Raw genomic sequence first — 23,486 nt, forward strand, 5'->3', positions numbered from 1 at the left:
AGTCATATCACATATTAGAAGATGTAAAATTCTTTTTAACTTTTTGAATTTTACTTGTAATGTATCTTCACATCTCATCTATCGCACAGTACATGTTGCTACCTCCATTGTAGCAACATTTACTTACCTTCCATTTACTTACCCACCTTCAGAAGATGAGAGCAAAGATTCGATAACCAGACCTCCATACAGTGCGGTTGTGCTATGTAGTTCTGTTTTCTTTTTTTACACATCAAATAAAGTATCTTGCAGGTTAGACAATATTAACTTGAAATTAGAGAGCACTGAATTAATGTTTTTTCCTTTATGTTGTCCTGCAACTGCTCAGCTATCAACCGTGCTAAATGCCTTTAAACATTTTTTAGAATGCATGTAATTTGCCAAACTTACTCTCCTTTAGCCAGATTTTTTAAAGCATGGAAACTGGAGGTGCAGAAGTCTAGCTGCCTCTAAGACGTTTTAGATTAAATATGACCAAAGCTCACTCCCATAGTTTTATAAATACTTTATTCATCTCAAACACCATATTTGTATTTGAAGTTCAGGGTTACAGATGTCATATTTGTAAACTTCAAACACAGAGACAGCCTCTTCTCTCTTTTCTGCTTTTAACATCTGTATCTCTTAGCCTTCTCTTTTCCTATTCATTGATGCTGAATTTCATTCCTTTCATCATCACAGCTGCTCTGACATCTCACAGAGGATAGATGAGGAGATAATAAAGAAGCCCCTGGAAGTTCAGGCAGGATCTCTCCTTTCTAGCCCTCATTCGCTCTCATTTCTCATTTTCTTTCACATCCACTAACATATATAAAAACTAAACACCAGCTTGTGCAAACCAGAGCCCACACACACTGCTGTGTCTTATTACGTTCTGCCCTTTCCTTTCTCATTTACTCCTGTCCCTGACTCTCGTCTTGAGGTTTTAGGATCCCTCCTGATGAATAGGGTTGTGGATTGAATTACGAGCAGTAAGGTTGACAGTGCCAGGACTCATGTACCGGGACACGGATAAATCCAACATTTTTCAGTGCTACGGTCGCATTGGAAAATGAAAAGAAATAGGTTGTAGCTTGGACACTTCAGACAACTTCTAAATCACTACCCGGTCCTGCTTTCACTACTCACTGCTTACGCTGACAACCCTGCAGCAGAGAAGCAGCATAGTGTGTCTCTCTGTAGGAGCAATGCTGCTGCAAACATTTAAGTCTTCTAGTATGCAGTCTGTCTATGCTGGGCATGTATTTCATCAATGAGTGGCTTCACCCTGGTGATAAAATCATAATGTTTAAAAGAAAGAGCCACATTTTAATCCACTGCTTCCTTCATATGTGTTTAACAAGCTCCTCTCAGCTCATATATTATGAATAAAAGTGTCAACACTAATCAAACCATTCTCAGCTCAAAGGAGGGGTAAAAACTTCCTCCTCATCTAACTAAGCTTTAGGCAAGCCTGCTACTTGAAGCTTTAGGTTCAAATTTCTGTTACTTTTGGATGTCCAAGGTTACTAGGACTTTTTGTTTGACCCGTGTTACAGAGGTTTTACTGTTGTTGCTCAAAACCTCTCATTCTGTAAGAATGGCTATTGCCTTTAAAGGGATGGTGGACGATTTTTGAAAAGACCCACCCTCCAGTAAAAAAAAAAAATAATGCACATGCACAACCCTGTACCCGCTCATGAGAGGGAACTCCTATTAAACGCATGAACCAGCCCATTTCTATTGTGCACGCTCTGTTTAAAAGTTGCTGTTTGCATCGCTCATACAAGCTTACTTTCCACCAGTAAGTGAATATGGGGACGAGCACATAACATAACCAAACTGATCAGTTGGACAACAATCACCATGTCTGCAGCAGTGATTCCCCCGGCAAAGCCTTGTTATTACCCTATGGTCCAGAGACCTACAGTATAATCCTCTATATTTCTCCTCTCTCTTCCTCTTACATTCTTTCCCCTATAGGGCTTCAAGATATCAAAGGAACATCAATGTACAATAATTCTGGTGAATGTTGTAATGACACTAATAACTGTCATGAACATGTAGGTCTACTGTACACTTTTCAATTTTTTGTACTTTTTATTTGGGTTTATTGCTGAAATTAAGTGAACTTTCTGGGAACAAAAAAAAATTGTTTCTGTTAAATTCTCGCATCACTTGGCATCTAGCTTCAGGAGATTGACTGGCAATGACAGAGCTCTTAAAGATATCACCAGGACACTGCTCTTTTAAAAAAATGTTTGCTACTTAAAAAAATTAATGCATCATCCGTATCATCATCATCATCATCATCCTGCATGAATATTTTCTTTACTGCCTTTTAACTTTTTTACTTCCTTGGTCTTTGACATAGCAGAGGGAACCTAAGGATTGTATCCTCACAATGCAGTGCATAGAATACTTTAACTGGTAATCAATATGTCTATGTGGTACTGGTAGCTGAAAATATTACAAGTTGTTTGTGGAAACAACTCCTTAGTCAAACCTTGAAAATCTTAGTTGTCTCGAATTTGTCATCAGTACTAAAGTTTTACCCTAGTGAATGCTATTTCCACCCCGTCACAAATACAAATAATAAATTCTATTTTTCTAGTGTTTTAAATTTTCATTCATACACAGCTACTTATGAAACAATAATTAATGATGGCACCAAGCTTGAAGATTGAGCATGCATATGTGATTTATGGATAGTTATCTCGCTTTTTAAATTATAAATTATAAATTATATCATTGTTTTCAAATATTTGGATAATAATGTAATGACTTTGGCACTTTAATTCTCATTGACTTTTTTATTTCCCTGTTATTGATTTATTTACAATGGCTGTTTGTCTAGAAAATATTTTTCTGACTGTTTGTTCCTTGAAATGAACTAAAAACAAAGCCTGATAAAATGTCAGTTTATTGGTGTATTCATTTGTTTAGTTATTCATTTATTGAGTTTGTGACTAACTCACAGACTTCTGTGTGTTTCTGTGTACAGATTGGCAGAAATGGAGAATCAGAATTGTTCGTTTTTCACAGATAGCCTGTCTCCAGATGAGAGCCTGTGAGTATGTGGCCACAGAACAAACACCCTGATTGTGTGTGTGTTGGGGGGGTTGTGTGTTTGCCTTTTTTGCCTTTGACACATCAACCGTTTATGTGTTTGTGTCTGTGCTCTAGTATGAACATGCATGTTGCTGTGTTACTGGACGTATGGATAATCATTTAAATAATCAGCCACATAATGAAAATGACCCATATGGAGCTTCCCTCATATTTTCCTTCATCATTTAAAACGCCTGCTATGATGAGGGTCTCTGGGCTTTTATAGATAGTAGAACAAGCTTGTTTATGTCTGGAGGGTTTGCCTGAGATAGTGTAGGGAAGTAGTGTTATTTTGATGTGAATGAGGCAGTATCTACTCATTGTAAAAAATAAAATAAAAACAGATTGAAGAAAGGTATAGAGTTGTTGGATGTCATTCTTCTAGGCCTGATTCTTACTTTATTTGTCATCGGCGTGAGCTGCCAAATTCTTGCTCCTCAAAGATTGTTTTACTCCATTGTATATTAAAGTCAATGCTTTGTGCCCAGAAATACTGAGGAAATTTTTGTGCGGTCTTTGGGGCTCCAGGTGCATTTTTTAACGTGTGCATTGTAAAAAGTGCTCATTATTTCTCTTCAGATAAATGTTATGTTTGTCTACCTCTGACAGCAGGCTGTGATTGACACCTCATAAAGAGCTACTTTTTTGTTTGAAACAAAACTTGGCAGTAACAAGTTTAACTTCTGACGTTGGTGCATCTTAGAGCTGCTTTTATTTATATACACATGCATCTTTAGAGCATTTGCATCCTACATTTGCATGTATGTCTCTCTGTAATTCAGTTCTCCAGTGTTTTGTATGCATGGCAAGCCGGTCAGTACCAGCAGCAGCATTGCTCTTGCGGCCTTGTATTCGAGGTTGCTTCTGCAAACCTGTCACTCTGTCTGTCATTGCAGCTTTTTTGCTGCATGGCTACGTACAAGCTGCTGTGCTATCAGCGTCTCCAGCTGGTGTTTTGGCTGCTATCATGCTGTTTTCTGTCCTGACTCCTGCTGTCTGTGTCCACAGCCCCTACTCCCATCCCCCATCTCTCCACATTGCTATGCACTCACTGTACTTACTGGCAGGTAACAGAGGTATGACATACACTGTCTTGGAAAAACGTCTTTATACACCTTGGACTAAAACAACAAACTGCAACGTTCTTTTCTCAGAACTTTTGGAAATTCTAAAAGATTTGCTAAAGGAAGCTTCACGCAGACAGGTCAACAGAAAGTAGTTGAGAAGTTTAAATCAGGGATCATTGAACAGCATTCGAAGCTGTTAGCATGGAGAATTGTTTTAGTATCTCTGATCTAAAAACACAAATATTTCAGTATTACTTCAAACGTACGAAAACATACCAATGTATGGCTGTGTACCTATTTCCACAAACAGGCTCCTCAGTAGGGATGCACCGATCCACTTTTTTAACCTCCGATACCATACCAATATTTGAAGTTAGATTTCGGCCGATACCAATCAGATACCAAAAACAGCACTGAATTATTACCTAAAAAATTGTTTTAATGTGTGAAAAAAACTGGGATCATTCTTCTGTGCATATGATTTGACTTCCCTTTTCTTAAAAAAAAAAAAAAGGAAACAACCCGAATGTAAATGTTATGACTCCTGTATTTAACAACTGTGCACAAAATCTTAAACCAAAAGTTCTCTGACTTGGTCAACATGTAAAAAAAAAGTGGCATTATCATTATCAAGTATCATCTCTGCGATTTTTTTTGGCCAGTATACTGTTACATGGAAAAACTTCACTTCGTTCCTTTGCTTCCATCAAAGTTAGCTGCTTCCCACTGCTTTCTTTTTGTTTGCGAGTCCGATAATCTCAGCATGTTCCTTGTTATGAAATTTCTGGAGGTATTTCATTAAGTTGGTGGTTTTATAGTTTAAATATTTAACACCGCCTCTCGGAACATTTCTCCAACAAATATTGCACATAGCCATTGGGCTTGTAGGCTGAGAGAGCGTGGAAAAACCTCCACACCGCAGATACTTTCGCTCGCTCCATCATAAACAATATGGCCGTGTTGTGTTGTTGCGCTGCCGTATGACGGCAGAGCATAGCATAGAATTAGAATGAACAGCTCGGCCCCTATATCGAGTCAATTGTCACTGATACCGATCTATTTCTTTATATCTGGACCGATACTGATAAAAAATATCGGATCGGTGCATCCCTACTCCTCAGTAAGACGTTTAGTCAGGGTAACAACTGAGAAGTCCATGGCAACACTCAAGCTAAGATTCACAACTCAATTAAGAAACGCAGTAGAGAGCACAAGTAGAAGTGCATAGTAAAAATCTGCCGTTTTTTTCTATATGTGACAACAGAATAACACATAAAAATAAACCAGACATGGAGGGGATTTAAGAAACCCGACCAAAGATGCTTGGTCTGAGACTCAGAGTTTTTGAGCCTACATTTAAAAGGCCTGATTACTGTCAGACCTGAGGGTGAAAAATCCACAGCATGATGCTGTGGATATATATTTTTTATTTAGCAAGGACAGAGAAGGTGGTCAGAGTTACTTTATGTGGCGGCAACTGTAGGATCTTTACACTCACATGGGAATTTAAGCCAATATAAAATAAGCTTAGACAAACACAGAATAGTTGTACTTGAGTTTTAAAATACTACCTTGGGTATTCATTGAGGCATTTCGTCTGATCACTAAACCATAAGAAATAGACAACAAGCAAAATGTTTTTTTTTCTACAAACAAGTTAGTGACATAATTTCAAAGTACCATTGGAAAAATCTGCATAAATCCCATGCTTTCCACAAACAGGAAGCTCATAGTAATATTGGCTATGAATGAAGAGATTGCATTTTGCAGTTACAAAATTAGTAGAGTAAATATAGAATATAAAGAGGAAAATACAGAACATGCTTTTTTATCACGTTTATAATCAGGCTGTGTATGAATATTTGCAGCCATTGCCAGCACATTGCCTTGAATGCAGTTTAATACCATATGTGTTCATAATTAGAGAAGCATGCTTATTCCAAACTAAACATGAGCAAACAATGTCATGACAAAACGATATAAGATTGTTACCTCTCTACAGAGAAAAAACCAGTAGCTTTGGTTCACAATTGTTCCTTTCAGCTGCTCATGAGGATGGCACCAGGCCTATGTCTACTTTTTTCCAAGACTCCTTTTCAGTTTTGGGAATAGAACAAACTGTCTTCCCACCCCTACAAACTTTGGGTAAATTCGCTCTGAATTGCATATTCTCCATGAACAACATTTAGCAAGTTATTAGGTGTCTTTTTTTTAAGTTCCCATCTCAACTATTTCTTAAGTCAAAACCTGACAATGTTTTGACTTACTGTAAGAAAGGTGAGGGGGTGTTTCACTTCATGACTTATTGCTATTGCAGATTGATCAGCTGCTAACAAGCATCCTGTAATGATTGACAGGTGGCTACATGCCAGTTGGAGGAGATTAATATAGGCCCCAAAATACTGGAGAAAAATCTTAGAGGCGGCAAAAGGCTGATCATTCAGTTCCTCTTCCAATGCACAACAGTAACCATTTAACCAGAGCTGCAATGAAATTGATTAGCTAAAAGCTGTCGTCTTTGTGTTGGAAAAGCACAGTCTAAGTCCAGACCTAAATCCAGGTGAGAATTGGTGACAATACAAAAAACAAAACAAATCACAGATGCTCTCTATCAAATCTATCAAAAATAGCATCATATCCCCGAAGACTCAGGGAAGCCATTCCAGTGAGCCATAGTTAAAGAAAGTTTTGACACTGTAATCCACATGTATGCAAAATTTTTCAGGTTTTTATATATATATATATATAAAAAAAATCTGAATCCCTTGAAAGTTTTTATCTACTTCAAAACTTAGCACTACTTTTTATGGGTTTGCCATTTAAATCCCTGATTAAATACATCAAAATTTTCATTTTAAAATGGGTTGTGAAAACTTTTGGAAACCAGAGGATTTGAAGTATAAAGTCATTAGCATTGTTGTTTAATTAGCGCTGTGTTCATTACTTAGTTGTGTTAAAAGTATTTTTGGCTGCAATAATAATCTAAGATAAAAGGCGTCTTTATTCAGGTTAGAATATCAGTGCAACCATAACAACAATAGAGGTTGTGCACTGAATTACTTTTACTATAATGCTTGCATCTGAATTACAGGTGCTTTTCAACATTCTTTGATGAATTACTCTGTATTACAAAATTATATCCTGACATCAATTTATGCCCACATCCTGAAAAAGCAAGATGAGGCTACAGTGGGAGCAGCTTAAGCAGAGATCTACAGAAACTCTTCCTTTCTGCCTCCAGCTTATCTTTCTGTGACTCTGAGGTGTTGAAATGTGAGATTTAATCTCTCCAACAAGTCCATGATTAGCCCCAAGACCTCTAGTTAGTAGGTCATATCTGAGACACCCATTCCAGGTGTCCATGAGATATCCTTTCCAAAAGCTCAAACCAACAAACCTGCAACGGTAGAGAAGGCCACTTCTGCTTTTAAGTTTATCCTAAGCAGCTGTGATGTTTATTCTTCCCCTAAGGTTAAGTCACAATGAGTCACAGTGTAGAAGAAGGAGCTAAATTTTATTGCCTTTTATTACAATCTAATTACATAGGCGATGACAAGGTTATAGTCAGTTAATAAACCAATGATTTCAGTAATGTTTTAGCTCAGATATTGTGTTGCCTTGACCTACTGAATCAGTTGGTCATGGTAGCAGAAACTTCTTATAATCCATCTTTTTCTCCTGAAAGCATGTCTACACTAATCTGGAGTCCAGTGGCAGAGCACTTTTAATCACCGTTTCCACCACTCTGCTTTGCCCTCAATGTAAGGTTAGGATGCAACTGCTCTGCCATGGAAATTTATTCCACAAAGCTTTCTTTAAACTCCAGTAGATTCATTCTGAAGGCCACACAAAGTTTGAAGGTTTGTACTGACTGACCGTTATGTCAGGTTGTTTTATGCATCTTCTGTCATGAATCCTAATTTGACAAGGTGTTGATCCCAAGTATTTCCGTTTCCACAGTGTCACTGCAAAATGTGTAATATGAGGAAATTTGATGATTGGATTTCTTTCACACATTTGTTGATGTAGTCTCTATTTTTAGATGCAGGATTTCATACACCTGGGACACTGAAAGGATTTTAACACCTTAAATTAAGGAGTTAAGGATTTAGTTGACGTGTTCAATATATTTTGTAGTAGAGTGCAGCAAGCAAAATAACCTTGGTTTATCTTACAGTGTAAAAAATGTATTATTATTTTTTTTGTTGAGATTTATTAACTTTGATAAAGTTTTTCCAGGTTGCAGAGGCATCATCTCCAAAACTGCAAAATAACTGTCTTTCCATTATTTTCATTACAATAACTGCCAAACAGGTACACATCTATTTATTATTCAACAGCCACTACTGTAATATACCTGCACATTACATTTCCTATTTAAGTGGCAGTGATGGTTTTATTATTTTCTGGAACTGTGTTGTGTTGCAGTTAAAGATGAGAATTGCTGTTTTGCTTAATGTGAGGGGTTTAATGGTGCGGTGTGCCAGGTTTATTGTGGACTGGCAATGTCACAACATCCCATCCTGCTGTGTCCCATTCTCTTTCATTATGTCCTGTCTTGTGATCTCCATCCTCGCCGTCCCGCTTTGCTTTGCTTTGGCTTGTGTGCTTGTGCTGCCATGCCGTTGGCTCTGCTTTGTGCTGCTGGTGGCTGTGTGCTGGTGGCTCAGTGTGCTGTCTCCTGTGTGGGGGACTCAGGGATGAAGATCAGTACCTCCTGCGTCACTCCAGCCCAGCCTTGGACCATGATTCACCCTGCGGGCAGCATATGCTGTTGGCTCACCTGGAGCATCAGGACAAGGAGCAGCTCCAATGCACCCTGGCCCGTCTGGAAAACGAGAACAGGTCTGTAACTATGAAATGATCTAAATTTTTTGTTCGAGTTTATAAACAATCATAAATTAATAATGCAACAACATAGATAAATAAAAATATATCAATTATAAACCTCAATAGTCTAAGGATTGACAGCCATGGTCTCCATAGTTTGCTAATATGATTTGATCTTCTTTTTATAGCAGGTAGACATGGGTTAGTGAGACATCCAGACAAGTTCAATAAAACATTTGTGAGGGTGTTCATAGTTTGCACTATTCTCAATATTTCTGCTGTTTGAAATAATCTCCTGCTGAGAGTATACAGACTCTAAATCTACAGTCTTTTATACAGCCTGCAGAAAAGTAAAGGAAAATCAGTCTCTGAACACATAGCTGACAAGCAAATACCTAAAAACCGTGATAACATGGGAGTAGCTGTATATCGAACTGTGCTTTGACAGGCTGTGTCCAGCAGAGAGGAAAGAAAACTCACAATGAGCTGACTGGTGTGATGCAAGTGAAAAAGCGTGTCTGAAACACAAACTATGAATAATTTAATTTGAATTTATTTGCTTGGGGTTCAGACATTTTCTATAAATGGGGCTAATTTGTTTTCTTCCACATCCACTTAATTTGTCACTGGAGGCATCTTTATGTGAATGATTCATATGAATTATTCTCTCATCCTCACTTTGCCAGTGACTTTCACAAACCCAAGCATTTTGCTTTCATTTTGAAGCCACATAATTCCACACATATATGTAGCCTTTGGATGTTTGAAATCTTGACCAACTTTAGTTTTTTTGTTTTGTTTGTTTTTTTAAAATTCAAGTATGATGTTCCTATAACCTCTATCGAAGCAATAAATCGGGACTACCATAGGGAAGTCTACTCTATAGCAGAAAAATGTCCAACAAAATAGATTAACAGCATTAACTGTTTGTTTTTTGTATAGTTATATTATTTAATATTTCATATTTCTTATATGATTTTTTTCAAGGAACAATCTCTTAATTCATTTAAATGTTTTAAATTGTAAATCATTCATATCAAATCAATTATATGCATAGGGATCGTATATCACACACTAATAATTTCCATAGATTGCGGTATTCTTCAAACAATATATATATTTTTTAATGGTACTTAGCCAAAATATATTCACAGTACATAAAAAATATTTTATCAAAACATTTCAGTAATTGTCTTCATTGATGAAAACCATATTTGCGATTCTATGATATATCCCAAAATATACACGGCTCCAAATAAATTAGAGGGAACATGTAAGAAACACAATATAGCTTCAATTTAATCAAAGTTCTGTGAAATCTACTTGTCCACTTAGAAAGTAACTGACGGTCAATTTCACATGTTTTTGTGCAAATGTAATAGACGGCAGGACGAAATTATTGGCAATTAGCAGTGGGAACCACAGACCACTTCTCAGTACCTATGCTTTCTGGCTGATATTTTGGTCCCTTTTGAATGTCAGTGGTGCTTTAACACTAGTGGTAGCATGCGACAGACCCTACAACTAACAAAAGTGGCTCAGGTAGTGCAGCTCATAAAGGATGGCACATCAATGCAAGCTGTGGCAAAAAGGTTTACTGTGTCTGTCAGTGTAGTGTCTAGGGGCACTACCAGGAGACAGGCCAGTACACCAAGACACATGGAGGAGCCCATAGGAGGGCAACTACTTCCGTCTTTGTGCAAGGAGGAACTGGAAAGGCACTGCCAGAGCCCTGCAAATTGACCTTCATCAGGCCACATATGTGCATGTGTTTGTACAAACGAAAAAAACTGACTCCATGAGGATTGTATGAGGGCCTGACGTCCACAGATTTAGGTTGTGCTCACAGCCTGCCAACACCCTGAAGGAGGCTTGGCATTTGCCACAGAAGACCAGGATTGGCAAATCTACCCCTGGGGCCCTGTGCTCTTCCCAGATCAAAGAAGGTTCACACTGAGCACCTGTAACAGATGTGACAGTCTGGAGACACCATGGAGAGCAATGGGCTGCCTGCAACACCTTTCAACATAACTGGTTTGGCAGTGGGCCATTAGTGGTGTGGGGTGGCATTTCTTTGGAGGATCCAACAGTCCTCCATGTGCTCGTTAGAAGTAGCAACACTGCCGTTAGGCACCAAGATTAGGTCCTCAGACCCCTTGTGAGACCAAATGCTGGTGTTCAGCCCTGGTTTCCTCCTAATGCAGGAAATTGCTAGACCTCATGTGGCTGGAGTGTGGACTGGCCCGCCCGTTCCCCAGACCTGAATCCGATTGAGCACATCTGGGACATCATGTCTTGATCTATCCACCAATGTCACATTGCACCAGAGACTGTACAGAAGTTTAGTCCAGGTCTAGGAGGAGATCCCTCAGGAGACCATCCGCCACCTCATCAGGACCCTATCCAGGCATTGTAGGAAGGCTATACAGGCATGTTGAGGCCAAACACAATACTGAGCCTCATTTTGACCTGTTTTAAGGACATTACATAAAAGTTGAATTAGCCTGTTTTTTAACTTGAATTTTGTTTGCGACTACAAGTCCAAGCCTCCATTAGTTGATTCATTTGATTGACATTTATGATTTTTTTTTGTGCGATTTTGTTCCACGTTGGCCTGTACTAAGGGTATTGTCAAATTGTGGAATACTCTAAAGATCTTCTCAAATAAGCTGTCACTGCACCTTCCTTGTGGAAGCAGAGACCAGGTCCTCGGAGCTAGACGTGTTTATCAACAAGGTGATCAAAAAACGGTCATCAAGGTGATCAAGAAACTCCAAGGTGGTAATACTTCTGTAGTGGTTGAGATCAGCCCTGAGTACTTCTGGTCTTTGGATGTTGATGGGCTGGTGTTGCTGAGACGCCTCTCTTAAACATTGCATGGCGGTCAGGGACCGTGCCTCCAGACTGGCAGATTTGGATGTTAGTACCCTTCCATAAGTAGGGTGTGTTCCGACTACAAACAATTCAAACTGCTCACATCTCAAAGCAGTTTTGAACCAGAAGGAGTAGAGCTGCTACTCTACTGAGTTAGCTCGGACAGCTGTTTTAATGTCGCCTGGACACCTCCATCTGAAGTAAGCAATCTGGAGACCAGTAAAACAGCTAAACAACTTATTATTTATTATTTATTATTATTATTATCTTTTTATTATTATTATTATTATCTTATTTCTACTGGTACAATTTTAAGCATGAAAATCTTTAAACCTTAAATTTTATGTTGACGACAGACTGGAAAATATGTCTAACCTACTGTAGGCTCAGCATTACCTACAAAGCTTGTTCCAATGAGGAAGAATTAGCCTTATAAACATGGAAACAAGTTAAAAACAGTCAAAAAATCTGAAATGGAGAAACATTATATAAAAATTTAAACTATGAATATTTCTCTGGCCTATTTTTTAGGGTGAACAGTCTAACGATATGATAGCAGTCCTTAAAGTTTTCTGTTTTAGACACATTACTGTCTGTAGCCTGTAGACAGCTTTCAAACTTAAATTAATTACATTACATCCTGAGGCCATAAACTCTCCACATTTACGCTAATGTATTTTCATTAAGAGAAATATTGCATGCTGAGTACATAAAGGTTTTATTAAAGATGATTAATGTTAATTGGGTAAATTGTCAACACCAGTTTGCATCACAGTGATAATAAATTACTAGGATGCAAATGTAAGTATAGCACTCTGCACTGAGAAATATGGTAATATTTACATTTTGGGGGAAATTATTCCATTTAAATAATTTTAAACAATAAACTACATTTATGTACATTTTCTGTTGGGAAGAGAAAATATACTTTTTGGGCACCTGCATCAATAGGTTTGTTCGTTATCAACGCTCTCCTGTGTGTCTTCAGGGTGCTGCAGAGTGAGTACAGGCGACTCAAGTGGAAGCACGAAGAGGCAGCAGCACTTCCCATGCTAACTGAAGCTGGTGAGGGAGGCCCAGGATCACCGACAGAAGGAGGAGCACAGGATGAAGAGCTGCTGGCCGAGGCACGGGTCCTGCGGCAACACAAAACACGCCTGGAGACTAGGATGCAGATCCTCGAGGACCACAACAAACAGCTGGAGTCCCAGCTGCGCAGGCTCAGGGAGCTTCTGCTACAGGTAAACCTGGAGTATAGGGAATGAACAGCAATACAAACGTGCTTTGACTGTAGGTATTACTGATAGAAAGAGTTAAGTTGTATTCAGATGTTTACATTCATTGCAACAGATTTAGAATAAATTAAATTGAAAATGTTCTTTTTCTGGGTGGAATAAACTTTCTTTTTTTTTTTTTTTTTTTTTTACAAATGAAATTACTGTATGGGTCCTAGTTTGACTTACAGTGTATTTTTTTATTCCAAAAAGGCATTAAACCATACAAACATGTTTAAATATCTAAGTACAACACCACCAATATATTTGGTGAAAGAATCACTTTGAAAGCTGCATCACAATCATGAAACGTACTTTTAAGCATGTCCAGAAATGATCACAGGAACTGACCTCCACACCATTGCAGGAAAACCCTTATATTTTCTCTGAATAATTTTACCTCAGTAAGTTATTCACAAAGGACTTTGGTCTTAAAGAAACTAGGGGGAGAAATTGTGAAAGAATACACACCCATGTCCAATTTGTTAGCGTTAATGGATGATAAAGCATTAAAAACCAAAATCAACAAGCACTTTCACGTCGCTCTCCATTACCCTGAATAGGCTGTGTTTTGCATAATACCCTGCATATTGAGCGTGAATTTCCCATGCAGTCGTTTGGATGTAACTTCAGTTTACGCTGCTAAGGTGCAGTACGGTTTCCTCACCTTTTATCTCCATTTTATGGTTGTTTTCCCAAATACAGCAGCCTTAAACAGACAGGCAATGATAGTGAAATCCTGGTGAGTTCACATTGATATTAAATCGATGAGCTGGTAAAATGAGGGGTATGTTGCGTAAATAAAACTAAGCAAACTAATATAATGATGAGGATGTGAATAGGGCATGTTTAAAAATGTTGATGCTTTGCTGAATTTCATCAACATGAAAGACATTTCTTTATCCATATCTATGATCGGTTGATTTCACTTCTTTGATTACTTGGAGCGCATTTGTGTTTTGTTTTTCTTTTGATTGTTGTATCAACCAATCACAGGAAAGTGTCCCACCTAGCATTGGGGTCAACAGCACCTCCTCACTATAAAAATTCCTGTTGCCTCCTTGCTTAGAGTAACTCTCGGCAGCTACAGCAGCTGATAGACTCTCTTGTTAACAGGGGATTTTTAGGGTAAGATACTGTAGGATCACTCTGTGAGAATATTTGTTAAAACTGTGTTTGGGAAAGTTGCCAAGCTTGAGCTACAAGCTGTGTCCAACTGTTAACATCCTAGCAGTATATATAAATGGAACTTAGAGAGGATCCAATACCCACATGATGATGCTACTGACTATATAGGGGGGAATTAAAGTGTGTAAATCTATTTGTTCATTGCATATTTTGTACACTTTTTCCACCCTGGGAAAATAACATTTGAATGTCATATTAATCTGTATCTTCATGCTGAATGTCTGCACCCATCTAAACAGAAATGTAATCCTTTTCCAAGTTATCACAAGTGAAGTTCCTACTTATGTTGTGTAGTTTCTTTAAAGTCGTAGGGAAATCATATTTATATGTCAAATCATTCTGGCTTAAACATGTATATAAATGTACTCTTTATCAGACGATATTGTTCCAAAATTTTGGAAATTTCTAGTTTAAAAATAAAATCCTGTCTTAAATTCTGTTGGGGGGGGGGTCGCTATTTTATGCAGGCCAGTTAGTTATACGTCAGCATGTACACCTAAATTCAGCCAATCATATATCAACGGTCATCTGTCAATCACATTTTTTAGGTCATAGCATTTTGATTCATATGTCGCAGCTAATATTCACAACGAGTGAAATAAGAAATAAGAATCATTTACTTTACCATTGAGTTCCGTCCCAGTGTTCACGGGGATGGATGTCTGTGTCCTCGGCAGGCGTAGCGCTAACAGAACTGGCAGCGTTGCAAGTCAAGGGCTCATACATGTATGGCTGTAAGCCTTCTACATCAAACCAAGCTTCTGCCACCCTGGTGTCTTCTTTGAAATATCATCATCCCCCACTTTCCTCCTCTAAGACTCATCCACGACCTCTGACACAAAACTCTCCTCCTCTTGCATGTTTCCGCTCTCCATAGCGTTCCTTGACAGTGTTGTTACTAAGTCACCAATTTAGTGCTACTTGGTCCCAATGTCATTTCCCATTGGGGACCTACTAGCACTAAGTTGCTAACTGGTTAGCAAGATGTTTCCAATAAAGTGGCCACAATCAAACTTGCTTGTGAACCTTCCGCCACAACCATCCCGCCCCCTTGATGATCAATCAATCACATTCACTTTATTCACTCGTGTAAAGTCGGGCACCACTTGGGAGAATTCTGAAATGCAACGGTTGGAACAGCTGTTTCCCTACAATTTTAAGTGTAAAAGAGTTTTGCCTATGTGTTTATATAAAAAGAGTGTCTTGTTAGGTTCAGATGGTCTTCAGGTTATTTGTTTTTAAGTATAATTTTTCAACAGGAGCTGCTGTATTTTAAATGAACTAGCACACTGTTAAAATAAAAATAAATTTGTGTCTTCTCATTTTATTTTAACAGGTAATCAGAAGCATGCAAATACATGCTTTCGATAGCAGCATTGTCCAATTTGACATTTTAGCTGGAAGTTATAATGAAAGAGCCTGTTTTATCATAGCGTTAAGTTAAAGATGACACAAGAATGAAGACTGAACTGAAGGGGCATCATGCTTCTTTTTTAATCATAACCAGCTGATATGGAGAAATACTAGTTACCATGTATATCAATCTTTAAATGTCTTACTTTGTTTCTCAAATCCTTTCCCTTTTTTGCTGCATGAGCTTTTTTCTTCCATACTTTTTTTTTTTTTTTAGCACAGTTAAAATGAAAGCAACACAGAGAAAATTTTGAGTTTATACTTCTAGATAAACAAAATAAATACAACAACAGTACATGTAAACCAGTTGGGGAATGGAAATACAAAGAAGTACAGTACAAGAACATAAGTTAAAGACGTTGATGGGTCGCATAAAAAGATTCACCGCAGTATAAAGGAAAAAAAGCAAAGAGAGACATAAGAGACTGGGAGCTGACTCATGTTGTTACCGTTATGACGTTGTGTAAATTATTAAGTACAAGTAACTGAATTGCACATTCAGGTCAGTGAATGATGAGAAAACAGAGGGACACCGATGAGAGAGATTCTTAGGAAAAAGGACAGGATGCTGCCTCTTATGCTCTTTAAGACTTAGAAATTGAAAGTGAATGGAAAATAGAGCAGGGAGAAGAAGAGGAGGACGGAGTTTCACACAGTATTTCTGCATGCGAGAAAAATGTATGCCGTCTGAGTTATTCTGTCTGTGTAACAATATCACAGCTTTTTTCTCTAAAGTATGCAAAAACTAAATCTGAAATATATGAATCTGGCCCATCTCTGCAGACACCTCTGCAAGTAGCTGAAATTAAAGTCCTCCAGAGGACTGCTTTTCGGCATGTTTTTTGCTGAAAACAAAAACATGCCATGTTGAATATTGTATTGTTGTGTTGCATTATGCATCTTTGATTGTGATCTTAATCCTTTGGTGTTGCACGTTTTAAGGCTTTCTCTAAAGCTTAGAATTCATGAATGCTCTTACACAGTGCGAGAGAATTTCAAACTTTAATGTGTTGGGATATTTCTTTTCAATATTTTAAATAGAAATCTAACTAGCTGAGCAAAGTCCAGCTGTGTTTAACTTAATCTGGTTATAAAGGACAAAATACATTGGCTCTGTCAATGACCCCAGAGGTTTCTTATATAACACATAGCTTAATAAAGACCAAGAAACACATCTGGCAAGTCGGGGGAAAAACTGTGAATCAATCTAAAACAAAGTTAGGGTAAAAAACAATATCTCAAGATCTCATCTCATGTTTAATCAGTTGATTTACAATAGATATTAGGGCACAGCTACAAAACTAACAAGAAATCCCTTTTCACCTAAACTGACTAGAAGAAAACATTAATTAAGGGAGTAGAAAATATGGCCAAAGTCACTCTGGAGTAACTTAGGATAGCTATAGCTTGCGTGCAACAGCCTGTTGACTGCTCATTCTGCATAAATCTGGCCTTTAACGTAAAAATGACATAGAAAAACACATTTGCTGTTTACAGCACATTTTATAGGGTACATAGTTAACATGTGGAAGAAGGTAAGCTTTTCGTTTGAAATAAATGATAGCCTTTTTTTTTTTCTTTTTTTTTTTTTGCCCTGGCTGTGTTGGAAACCAATCACTGCACATCAACCCAAATGTAATGTTTCCACATTGAAACATGTTGGTGGTATCATCATTTGGGGAGAATGTTTTTCCTTAGGTAGATCAGAGAAGAGATCAAATGTCATGGAAGTTTGAATGAAGTCATAGATGTAGAAACACAAGAACTCACCCTGTTACAGGTTGTGGGGAGTGGCACACTAGTGGCTAGGGCATAGGGATTTGGGTTCAAAACCCACTGCCCAATGAAAAAAGTTCTAATATTATTAAACTCTTAAAACTGGGACAGAAGTTCGGCCTTAATCAGAATAACAATCTGTTAAGATGGCCCAGTCAAAGTGCAGGACTATTTCCAAATTAGAAGCTGTGGCAAGACTTGAAGGTTTCTGCTCACAGAAGCTCCCTGTCCAATCTGACTCTGTTTGAAAATTTTTTGTGAAGAAAATATTTCATCCACGGTTGCAAAAAATTATTGCCTCAGGGGAGTTGAGTGCAATTACAAAATAATTTTTCAATCATTGTGTCGGTGTATAATACGAAGTCTGTTAAAATGCACAAATGTGAAAATGTCCAAGAAGTTCTCATTCCATCACATTTCTATCCTTCATTTGAAAGGTTTGGTCACTGAACAGTTTTAAATGTGATGAATCGTTTTTTAATGTGTCGTTTTTATTTCTTCAACCAGCCCAAAGATGATTCAGAGGCAAACGGATCAGAGCTGTCGACCCTGTCCTCGCCAGTGTCAGGAGGGGGTCACCAGGGGGAGCCCCACAGCAGGGAGACCACCGACACAGAGGCAGCAGGTCAGCATCACACAGCTTGGCTGAAATTTAATAAAAGAATGCTAAATGGTAAATCCACAGGCTCTTCCATCATATCCAGTTGTCACCCACGTCCTAACAGGTTTAAACTGTGTTTGTGTGTCAGGAGACAGTCTGGAGCGTGAGCAGGACACAGTGCTGCAGCTTCAGGAGGTCATTGAACAGCTGAGAAACGTCTTCCCCTCGGAACCGGGTGAGTGCATCTAGATTGCACCGATCTCTGCTCCAGGGAGAGTGAGAGATGGAGAGGAGAGCAAATATGTACTGCTGTAGGTCGATAGTCAGGGAGGGAGGGACACAAAGATTAAATGGCAAAGGGGGAGGGAGATAAGAGTGACACATAGACTGTTGCAAAGAGAAACTGTTAGCGTCACTGTCACAGATTTATAAATTACTCCTGTGCTTTTAAAGTCCAGTATGCAAGGCGATCCATAACCATTTTTCAATACAGCCTTCTTGGCTTCATTTTTTCTTGGCCTACATATGTTCATATTTCTTTTGTTCTCTAATTTCAGGCACCACATCACACATCTAACCCTATGAGTGCCCTAAAGAATTAGAATGATGGCCTGGAACGAGGCATGAGGTCAGACGTCGAGACGTCAAACCCTACAACTGCCCAGCTGCAACATTGAGAACTAACCCTCTTCTGAAGCGCTGTGCACTAAAAGCCTTTCTCTTGCAAACTGCCGAAGGCTGACGCTGATGCCCTTTTTGGCCAGGCTGAGCTTTGTAGGTTAAGTGACAGCATGTTAAGGAGCAAAGAGGAATACATTGTTAGCAGAAGGTGAGGTGGGGAAAAAAAAAACCTTAACGTCCAACCAAGACACTGTGCTTACCAGTAATTGTGTAGTCGTTTAAAGGTGTGAAGCTTTATATCAGTTCAGAGCACAAAATCCAGATGAAGAACTTCAAAAATACAGAACTGAATAAGAAGGGATTCACTTGTGTTTTTTTTACGTTTGAATGTGATATGTTTGGGATTTTTTTTTTTTTAAGACATTGTACGTAGGGTCTGCTTGCTGATTTTATATCATTTGATATAAGAGATGCAAATTGGAGCTGAGAACTCTCAGAAGAGTGCTTTTGTTTGTTTGTTTCCTTTATGAGAATGGTGCATCTTCAGATAAATCCCTGATTTATTAAAGACTGCCCAAAGTGCCCGCTAGCACAGCGCCTCTGTTTGCACACACTGCGCTTCACTTCTAGCTCTGCTTGTCACTCTCCTAAGTGAGCCCTTCACACGTATGCTGCTATACAAACACCCTATTCAGATTCCACCTGCATTCTGGTTAAATACACAAAGAGCCCATTGCAAAACTAATAACATGCTGTGCAAAAACATGCACCCCATATACTCTTTCATAGACCTGAGAGATTGATTTATTTTTCCTCCAATGAATTCAGCAAATTACAAGCCAATTTGTATTGTTCCTGGAATTCTGTGCTATTGAGGAAGCATATGCTGATATGTATCACCATGCGTCCCCCCCTCCCCGGGAACTTATTGTTTTCATGCTGTGAGAAGAGAAATTGACAGGAGCTCAAAGCTGATGCCCTCCCCCTCTCTGCTAGGCCAATTTAAAAAACCACAGGGGTCTATACACTGTAAGGCTCACCACCATAATGCACTCTTTTAGCATCATTATCCATGACGATCTTTTCACTCAATGCAGTTTTAAAATACTTATATAGATTTGTATGTGTTTTTTCTCTTTGATAGCACATATTTACATATATAAGGGATATGTGAAGAATAACTTCATTATTTACACGTCTTATAAGAATATTCATATACCTGGAACCAATGTTGTAACAAAAAGAAACAAAACATGTGCTTTATTGGGATTTTATGTGGCAGAAGAACATAATATATTCCATGATATTTAATGGAAAAATCTATAGTATTCAGGCTCTTTTACATGCAAGGAAATGGAAAATGATTATGCACACATTACGCATACATTATCAGTGACTTTTATTCCAATACTTCCAAAAGGAATCCAGTAAATGTAATGGCCTTCAGAGATTAAAGGTGTAATGGAGGATTTTCACAAATTTTTGAAAAGATCCGCCCTCTCTATTTAAAAAAAAAAAAAAAAAACTGCACATACACAACCCTGTACCTGCTCCCGAGAGGGAACGCCTATTAAATGCGTGCAAGAGCATATACGAGCACATTACTCCTCGTGCACGCTCTGTTTAAAAGTTGATGTTTGCTTCTCTCGTACAAGCTTACTTTCCAAAAGAAGTTTTGCAATTTTTCCACTATGTCAGACTCACCACCGGTAAGTAAAAATGGGGACGAGCACGTCGGACAGCCTTTAATAAACATATGACCAGAATGATTGACAATTTGGAGGACCACTTATTTTGATGATCCACCTGGAAAAAGAAAATCCTCCACTGTACCCTTAAAGAACTGGTAAAAGGGGTCCTTCCTATTTGCAATTTAGTGTTGGTAAGGTTCAAGTTGTTATGTGAGTTCCGCAGAGGTTTAGCAAAGAGTATTATGGAGAAACAGGTCAAGGAAAAAGTTTAAGGGAAGTGAATAGCAGGGTTATGAAATGAACAAGCTTCAACTATTTTAATGTTAGATTTGTCATTTGAAAATGAAACCTATAATTCCATAACTACAAACCTAAAAAGACCCGATAATCCATCTAGTTGACCAGCTGGCTAGGGATATACTTAACAAGAAAAAAAAAAACTATATTCCCATCGTAATTCAGGAGGAGCTGCTGCAAAGATCCATAGCTTAGCGATATAAAATTTTTGAATGCAAGATGTTACTGGGGCTTCTCATGCACCTAAATACACTATCACCACTGGGAAATACGATGATTACAGCATCCGCTGAAGGGGTGATAGTCTTTAGCAAGGATATTTAAGTTAAGAATATATGCATTGATGAATGGAGCTAAACATGAGACAAGCGGCATCTCCCTTCCCTTTTATGATCACTCAATGGTTTGTGTTTTATTCTCCCATCAAATCCCAATAAAATAAAATGTTTTGATTGTAATTTGACGAAAAGTTTAATGGGTGTTTAAACTTTTAAATTTTGCGAGGCACTGTAAGTTCTTGCATGCTCTTTCTTGCAGACACTGATTAATGCCTTAAAAACAGAACTTTGTCAGGCAGAAGTTAGTTTTGCTACACTTATGTTGGCATTCAGGAAAGGGGGTTGCATCAGACTGAGAGCAGGTCAAACTGGTTCAGGACAGATGATGCTCGCTGCTCAGAGGGACTACAGATCTATAAGGCATAAAGAGGGGGAGGCAAAAAATACTAAAACAAAAAGAATTATTGTATTTATCATTGGAGGGCTGGTGAACAGATCCACTTTGATGTGCCTCCCATTTTTATAAGCAGCACTGGAGTTTACCTGAGAGACTAAAACACTGGCTTTGTGTATTATTGTAAGTAAAACCATGTTGTTGTTCCAAAAAGGACTGATGGGTTGAGAAATTCATCCTAACTATCAAGAGGAAGGTGCTCTGACCTCACAAACACAAGTTTGAAACCTGTCTGCTGCATTTATTACGTTGTCAGACTGCAGGCTCACAGCACTCACATTTGACACCATCCTCCTCAGTGCTTGCTCCCTGTTAGTTTTGATGCAGTTGCTAGGGAACTATCCCCAAGGACGCAGCAGGTTTGCGAGACAGATAGTTCATGTGCAGTTCATATAACAAATGCTAATAGCCTTAAGGTCAGCAAAAGAAAGCTCCATGTTTCCAAAAAAAAAAAGCGACTATTTCGTAACCTCCACTAGATCTTGCTGCTGTTCAGCTGCTGAAGGGAGTCGTTATCATTAGCAAAATCTTCTTTTGTGCATTTGAACGGCTTCAAATCTCTTTTTATATTTTTTCCAGGGGAGAACAATGGGCAGAAACTCTGCTTGTGGCGGGGGAAAAGCGATGACAAGCAGTGTTTACTCTTTGTAATTTATCTCTTTGTATTTACGCATGTCATTACATAATGATTAGCCATCAGACACACTGTATCCATACTTGATGAACAAAAACATGTAGCGGTGACAAGCTGTGAAAAAGATGAGGAGGTATTCAGAGCATCTCAGCCTTTATTTATCTTAATATCATACCGACATGGCAGTTACATAAATTCAGCCAATGGATATTTAATGAAGTACCATAGATTATCAGAGCTTGTTGATTAGGATTCAGACACCCTGAATCCAGTAACTACAATAATAATCAGACAAATTGACTGCTATAATGCAGGCATAAATTATTGACATTGTAAAGATTTTCTGCTTTGTTCCATTTAGCTTGGAAGTTAAATGTGGAAATGACATTTCCCCTCCCTTGATTCTCCAGTTGCACATTCAGAATACCTTATTCGTCTATGGCATACACAAGTCATTAAATCACAAAGCTTCATTTTAAAGTGTAGTGGAAGTTTTTCTTTTATTAATACACATTTAAATAAATTAAATTATCTCACTGGAAAAACGTAAAAAAAAAAAAAAAAAAGGAATTTAGATGGTGTTTATGCAGCTTAACACACAGGAAAACATTTGGTCACTGGTAGTGAATCTATGATGCAACATCACTAGGGTGAAAGCTATTATTAGCAAAGTAGCACAGCTTAATACATAAATTAAAAAATAAATATCTATATTGTCAAATAAAACAAAAAATTAATGCCTTAAATATTCAGATATAAACATGTTACCATCTAAGTGAATCATTGAACGTGTTTATAATGGAATATAAACATAACAACATAATTTTTATTCCTTTACTTTTCAAAGGACATTTAATTATTATTTTACCATCTAATAATTGTGCATTGCCCTGATTTACTTTGCCTGCCTCAGCTATTAAAATCTGTTTGCATGGCTAACAATGCCATAAAGTCAGTCATTAATATTGAAATGAGTTGCTGTCTATGTAACCAATGGACACGAAAGCCAGTAAAAATCTGTCCACCTTGGTAAATTACTGGCAAGCAGTTTTTATGTGTAGTATATGCAAAGTCATAATCCACCAAATATTCAATCTAAACATTCCTTGCTATTCTGATGCACTTAGTTCTTATAGAATTATCCTTTTGTTAAATCATATTAAATTACACCATATATTGTTAAACAGGTTTTATTACTGCAGTTATCACCAAATGTTACTCCTGTCTGCTATATTTGATTTAGAGATCCAAACTGATGAACATGATTTGATTCAGTTTTTTTTTTTTTTTTTTTTTTTGATTGGTATTTAAAGTAAATTTTCCTATTTAGATTGCTAAAATTTTAGCTTTAAAGTAAAATGAATGCAGCACTTAACTTTTCTAACTTCCTGCAGCATC

The 23,486-nt window shown here is 37.9% G+C and overlaps 1 protein-coding gene across 1 annotated transcript in view; it reads left to right on the top strand.

Annotated features, from left to right (window-relative positions):
* The window catches only part of drp2 (dystrophin related protein 2), a 174,248-nt gene extending 153,795 nt beyond the window's left edge, over positions 1–20,453 (top strand). Inside the window, exons 19-24 of the mRNA XM_015381980.1 lie at positions 2,984–3,049; positions 8,856–9,002; positions 12,850–13,102; positions 18,020–18,185; positions 18,262–18,348; positions 18,671–20,453. Of these exons, the coding sequence (XP_015237466.1) occupies positions 2,984–3,049; positions 8,856–9,002; positions 12,850–13,102; positions 18,020–18,185; positions 18,262–18,348; positions 18,671–18,690 (739 nt within the window). The 3' untranslated portion in view covers positions 18,691–20,453. The remainder of the gene's footprint in view (positions 1–2,983; positions 3,050–8,855; positions 9,003–12,849; positions 13,103–18,019; positions 18,186–18,261; positions 18,349–18,670) is intronic.
* Positions 20,454–23,486: the final 3,033 nt, after the last annotated feature.

This window comes from Cyprinodon variegatus, unplaced genomic scaffold, assembly GCF_000732505.1.
Source record: "Cyprinodon variegatus isolate N-32 unplaced genomic scaffold, C_variegatus-1.0 Scaffold245, whole genome shotgun sequence".
Classification (NCBI taxonomy): domain Eukaryota; kingdom Metazoa; phylum Chordata; class Actinopteri; order Cyprinodontiformes; family Cyprinodontidae; genus Cyprinodon; species Cyprinodon variegatus.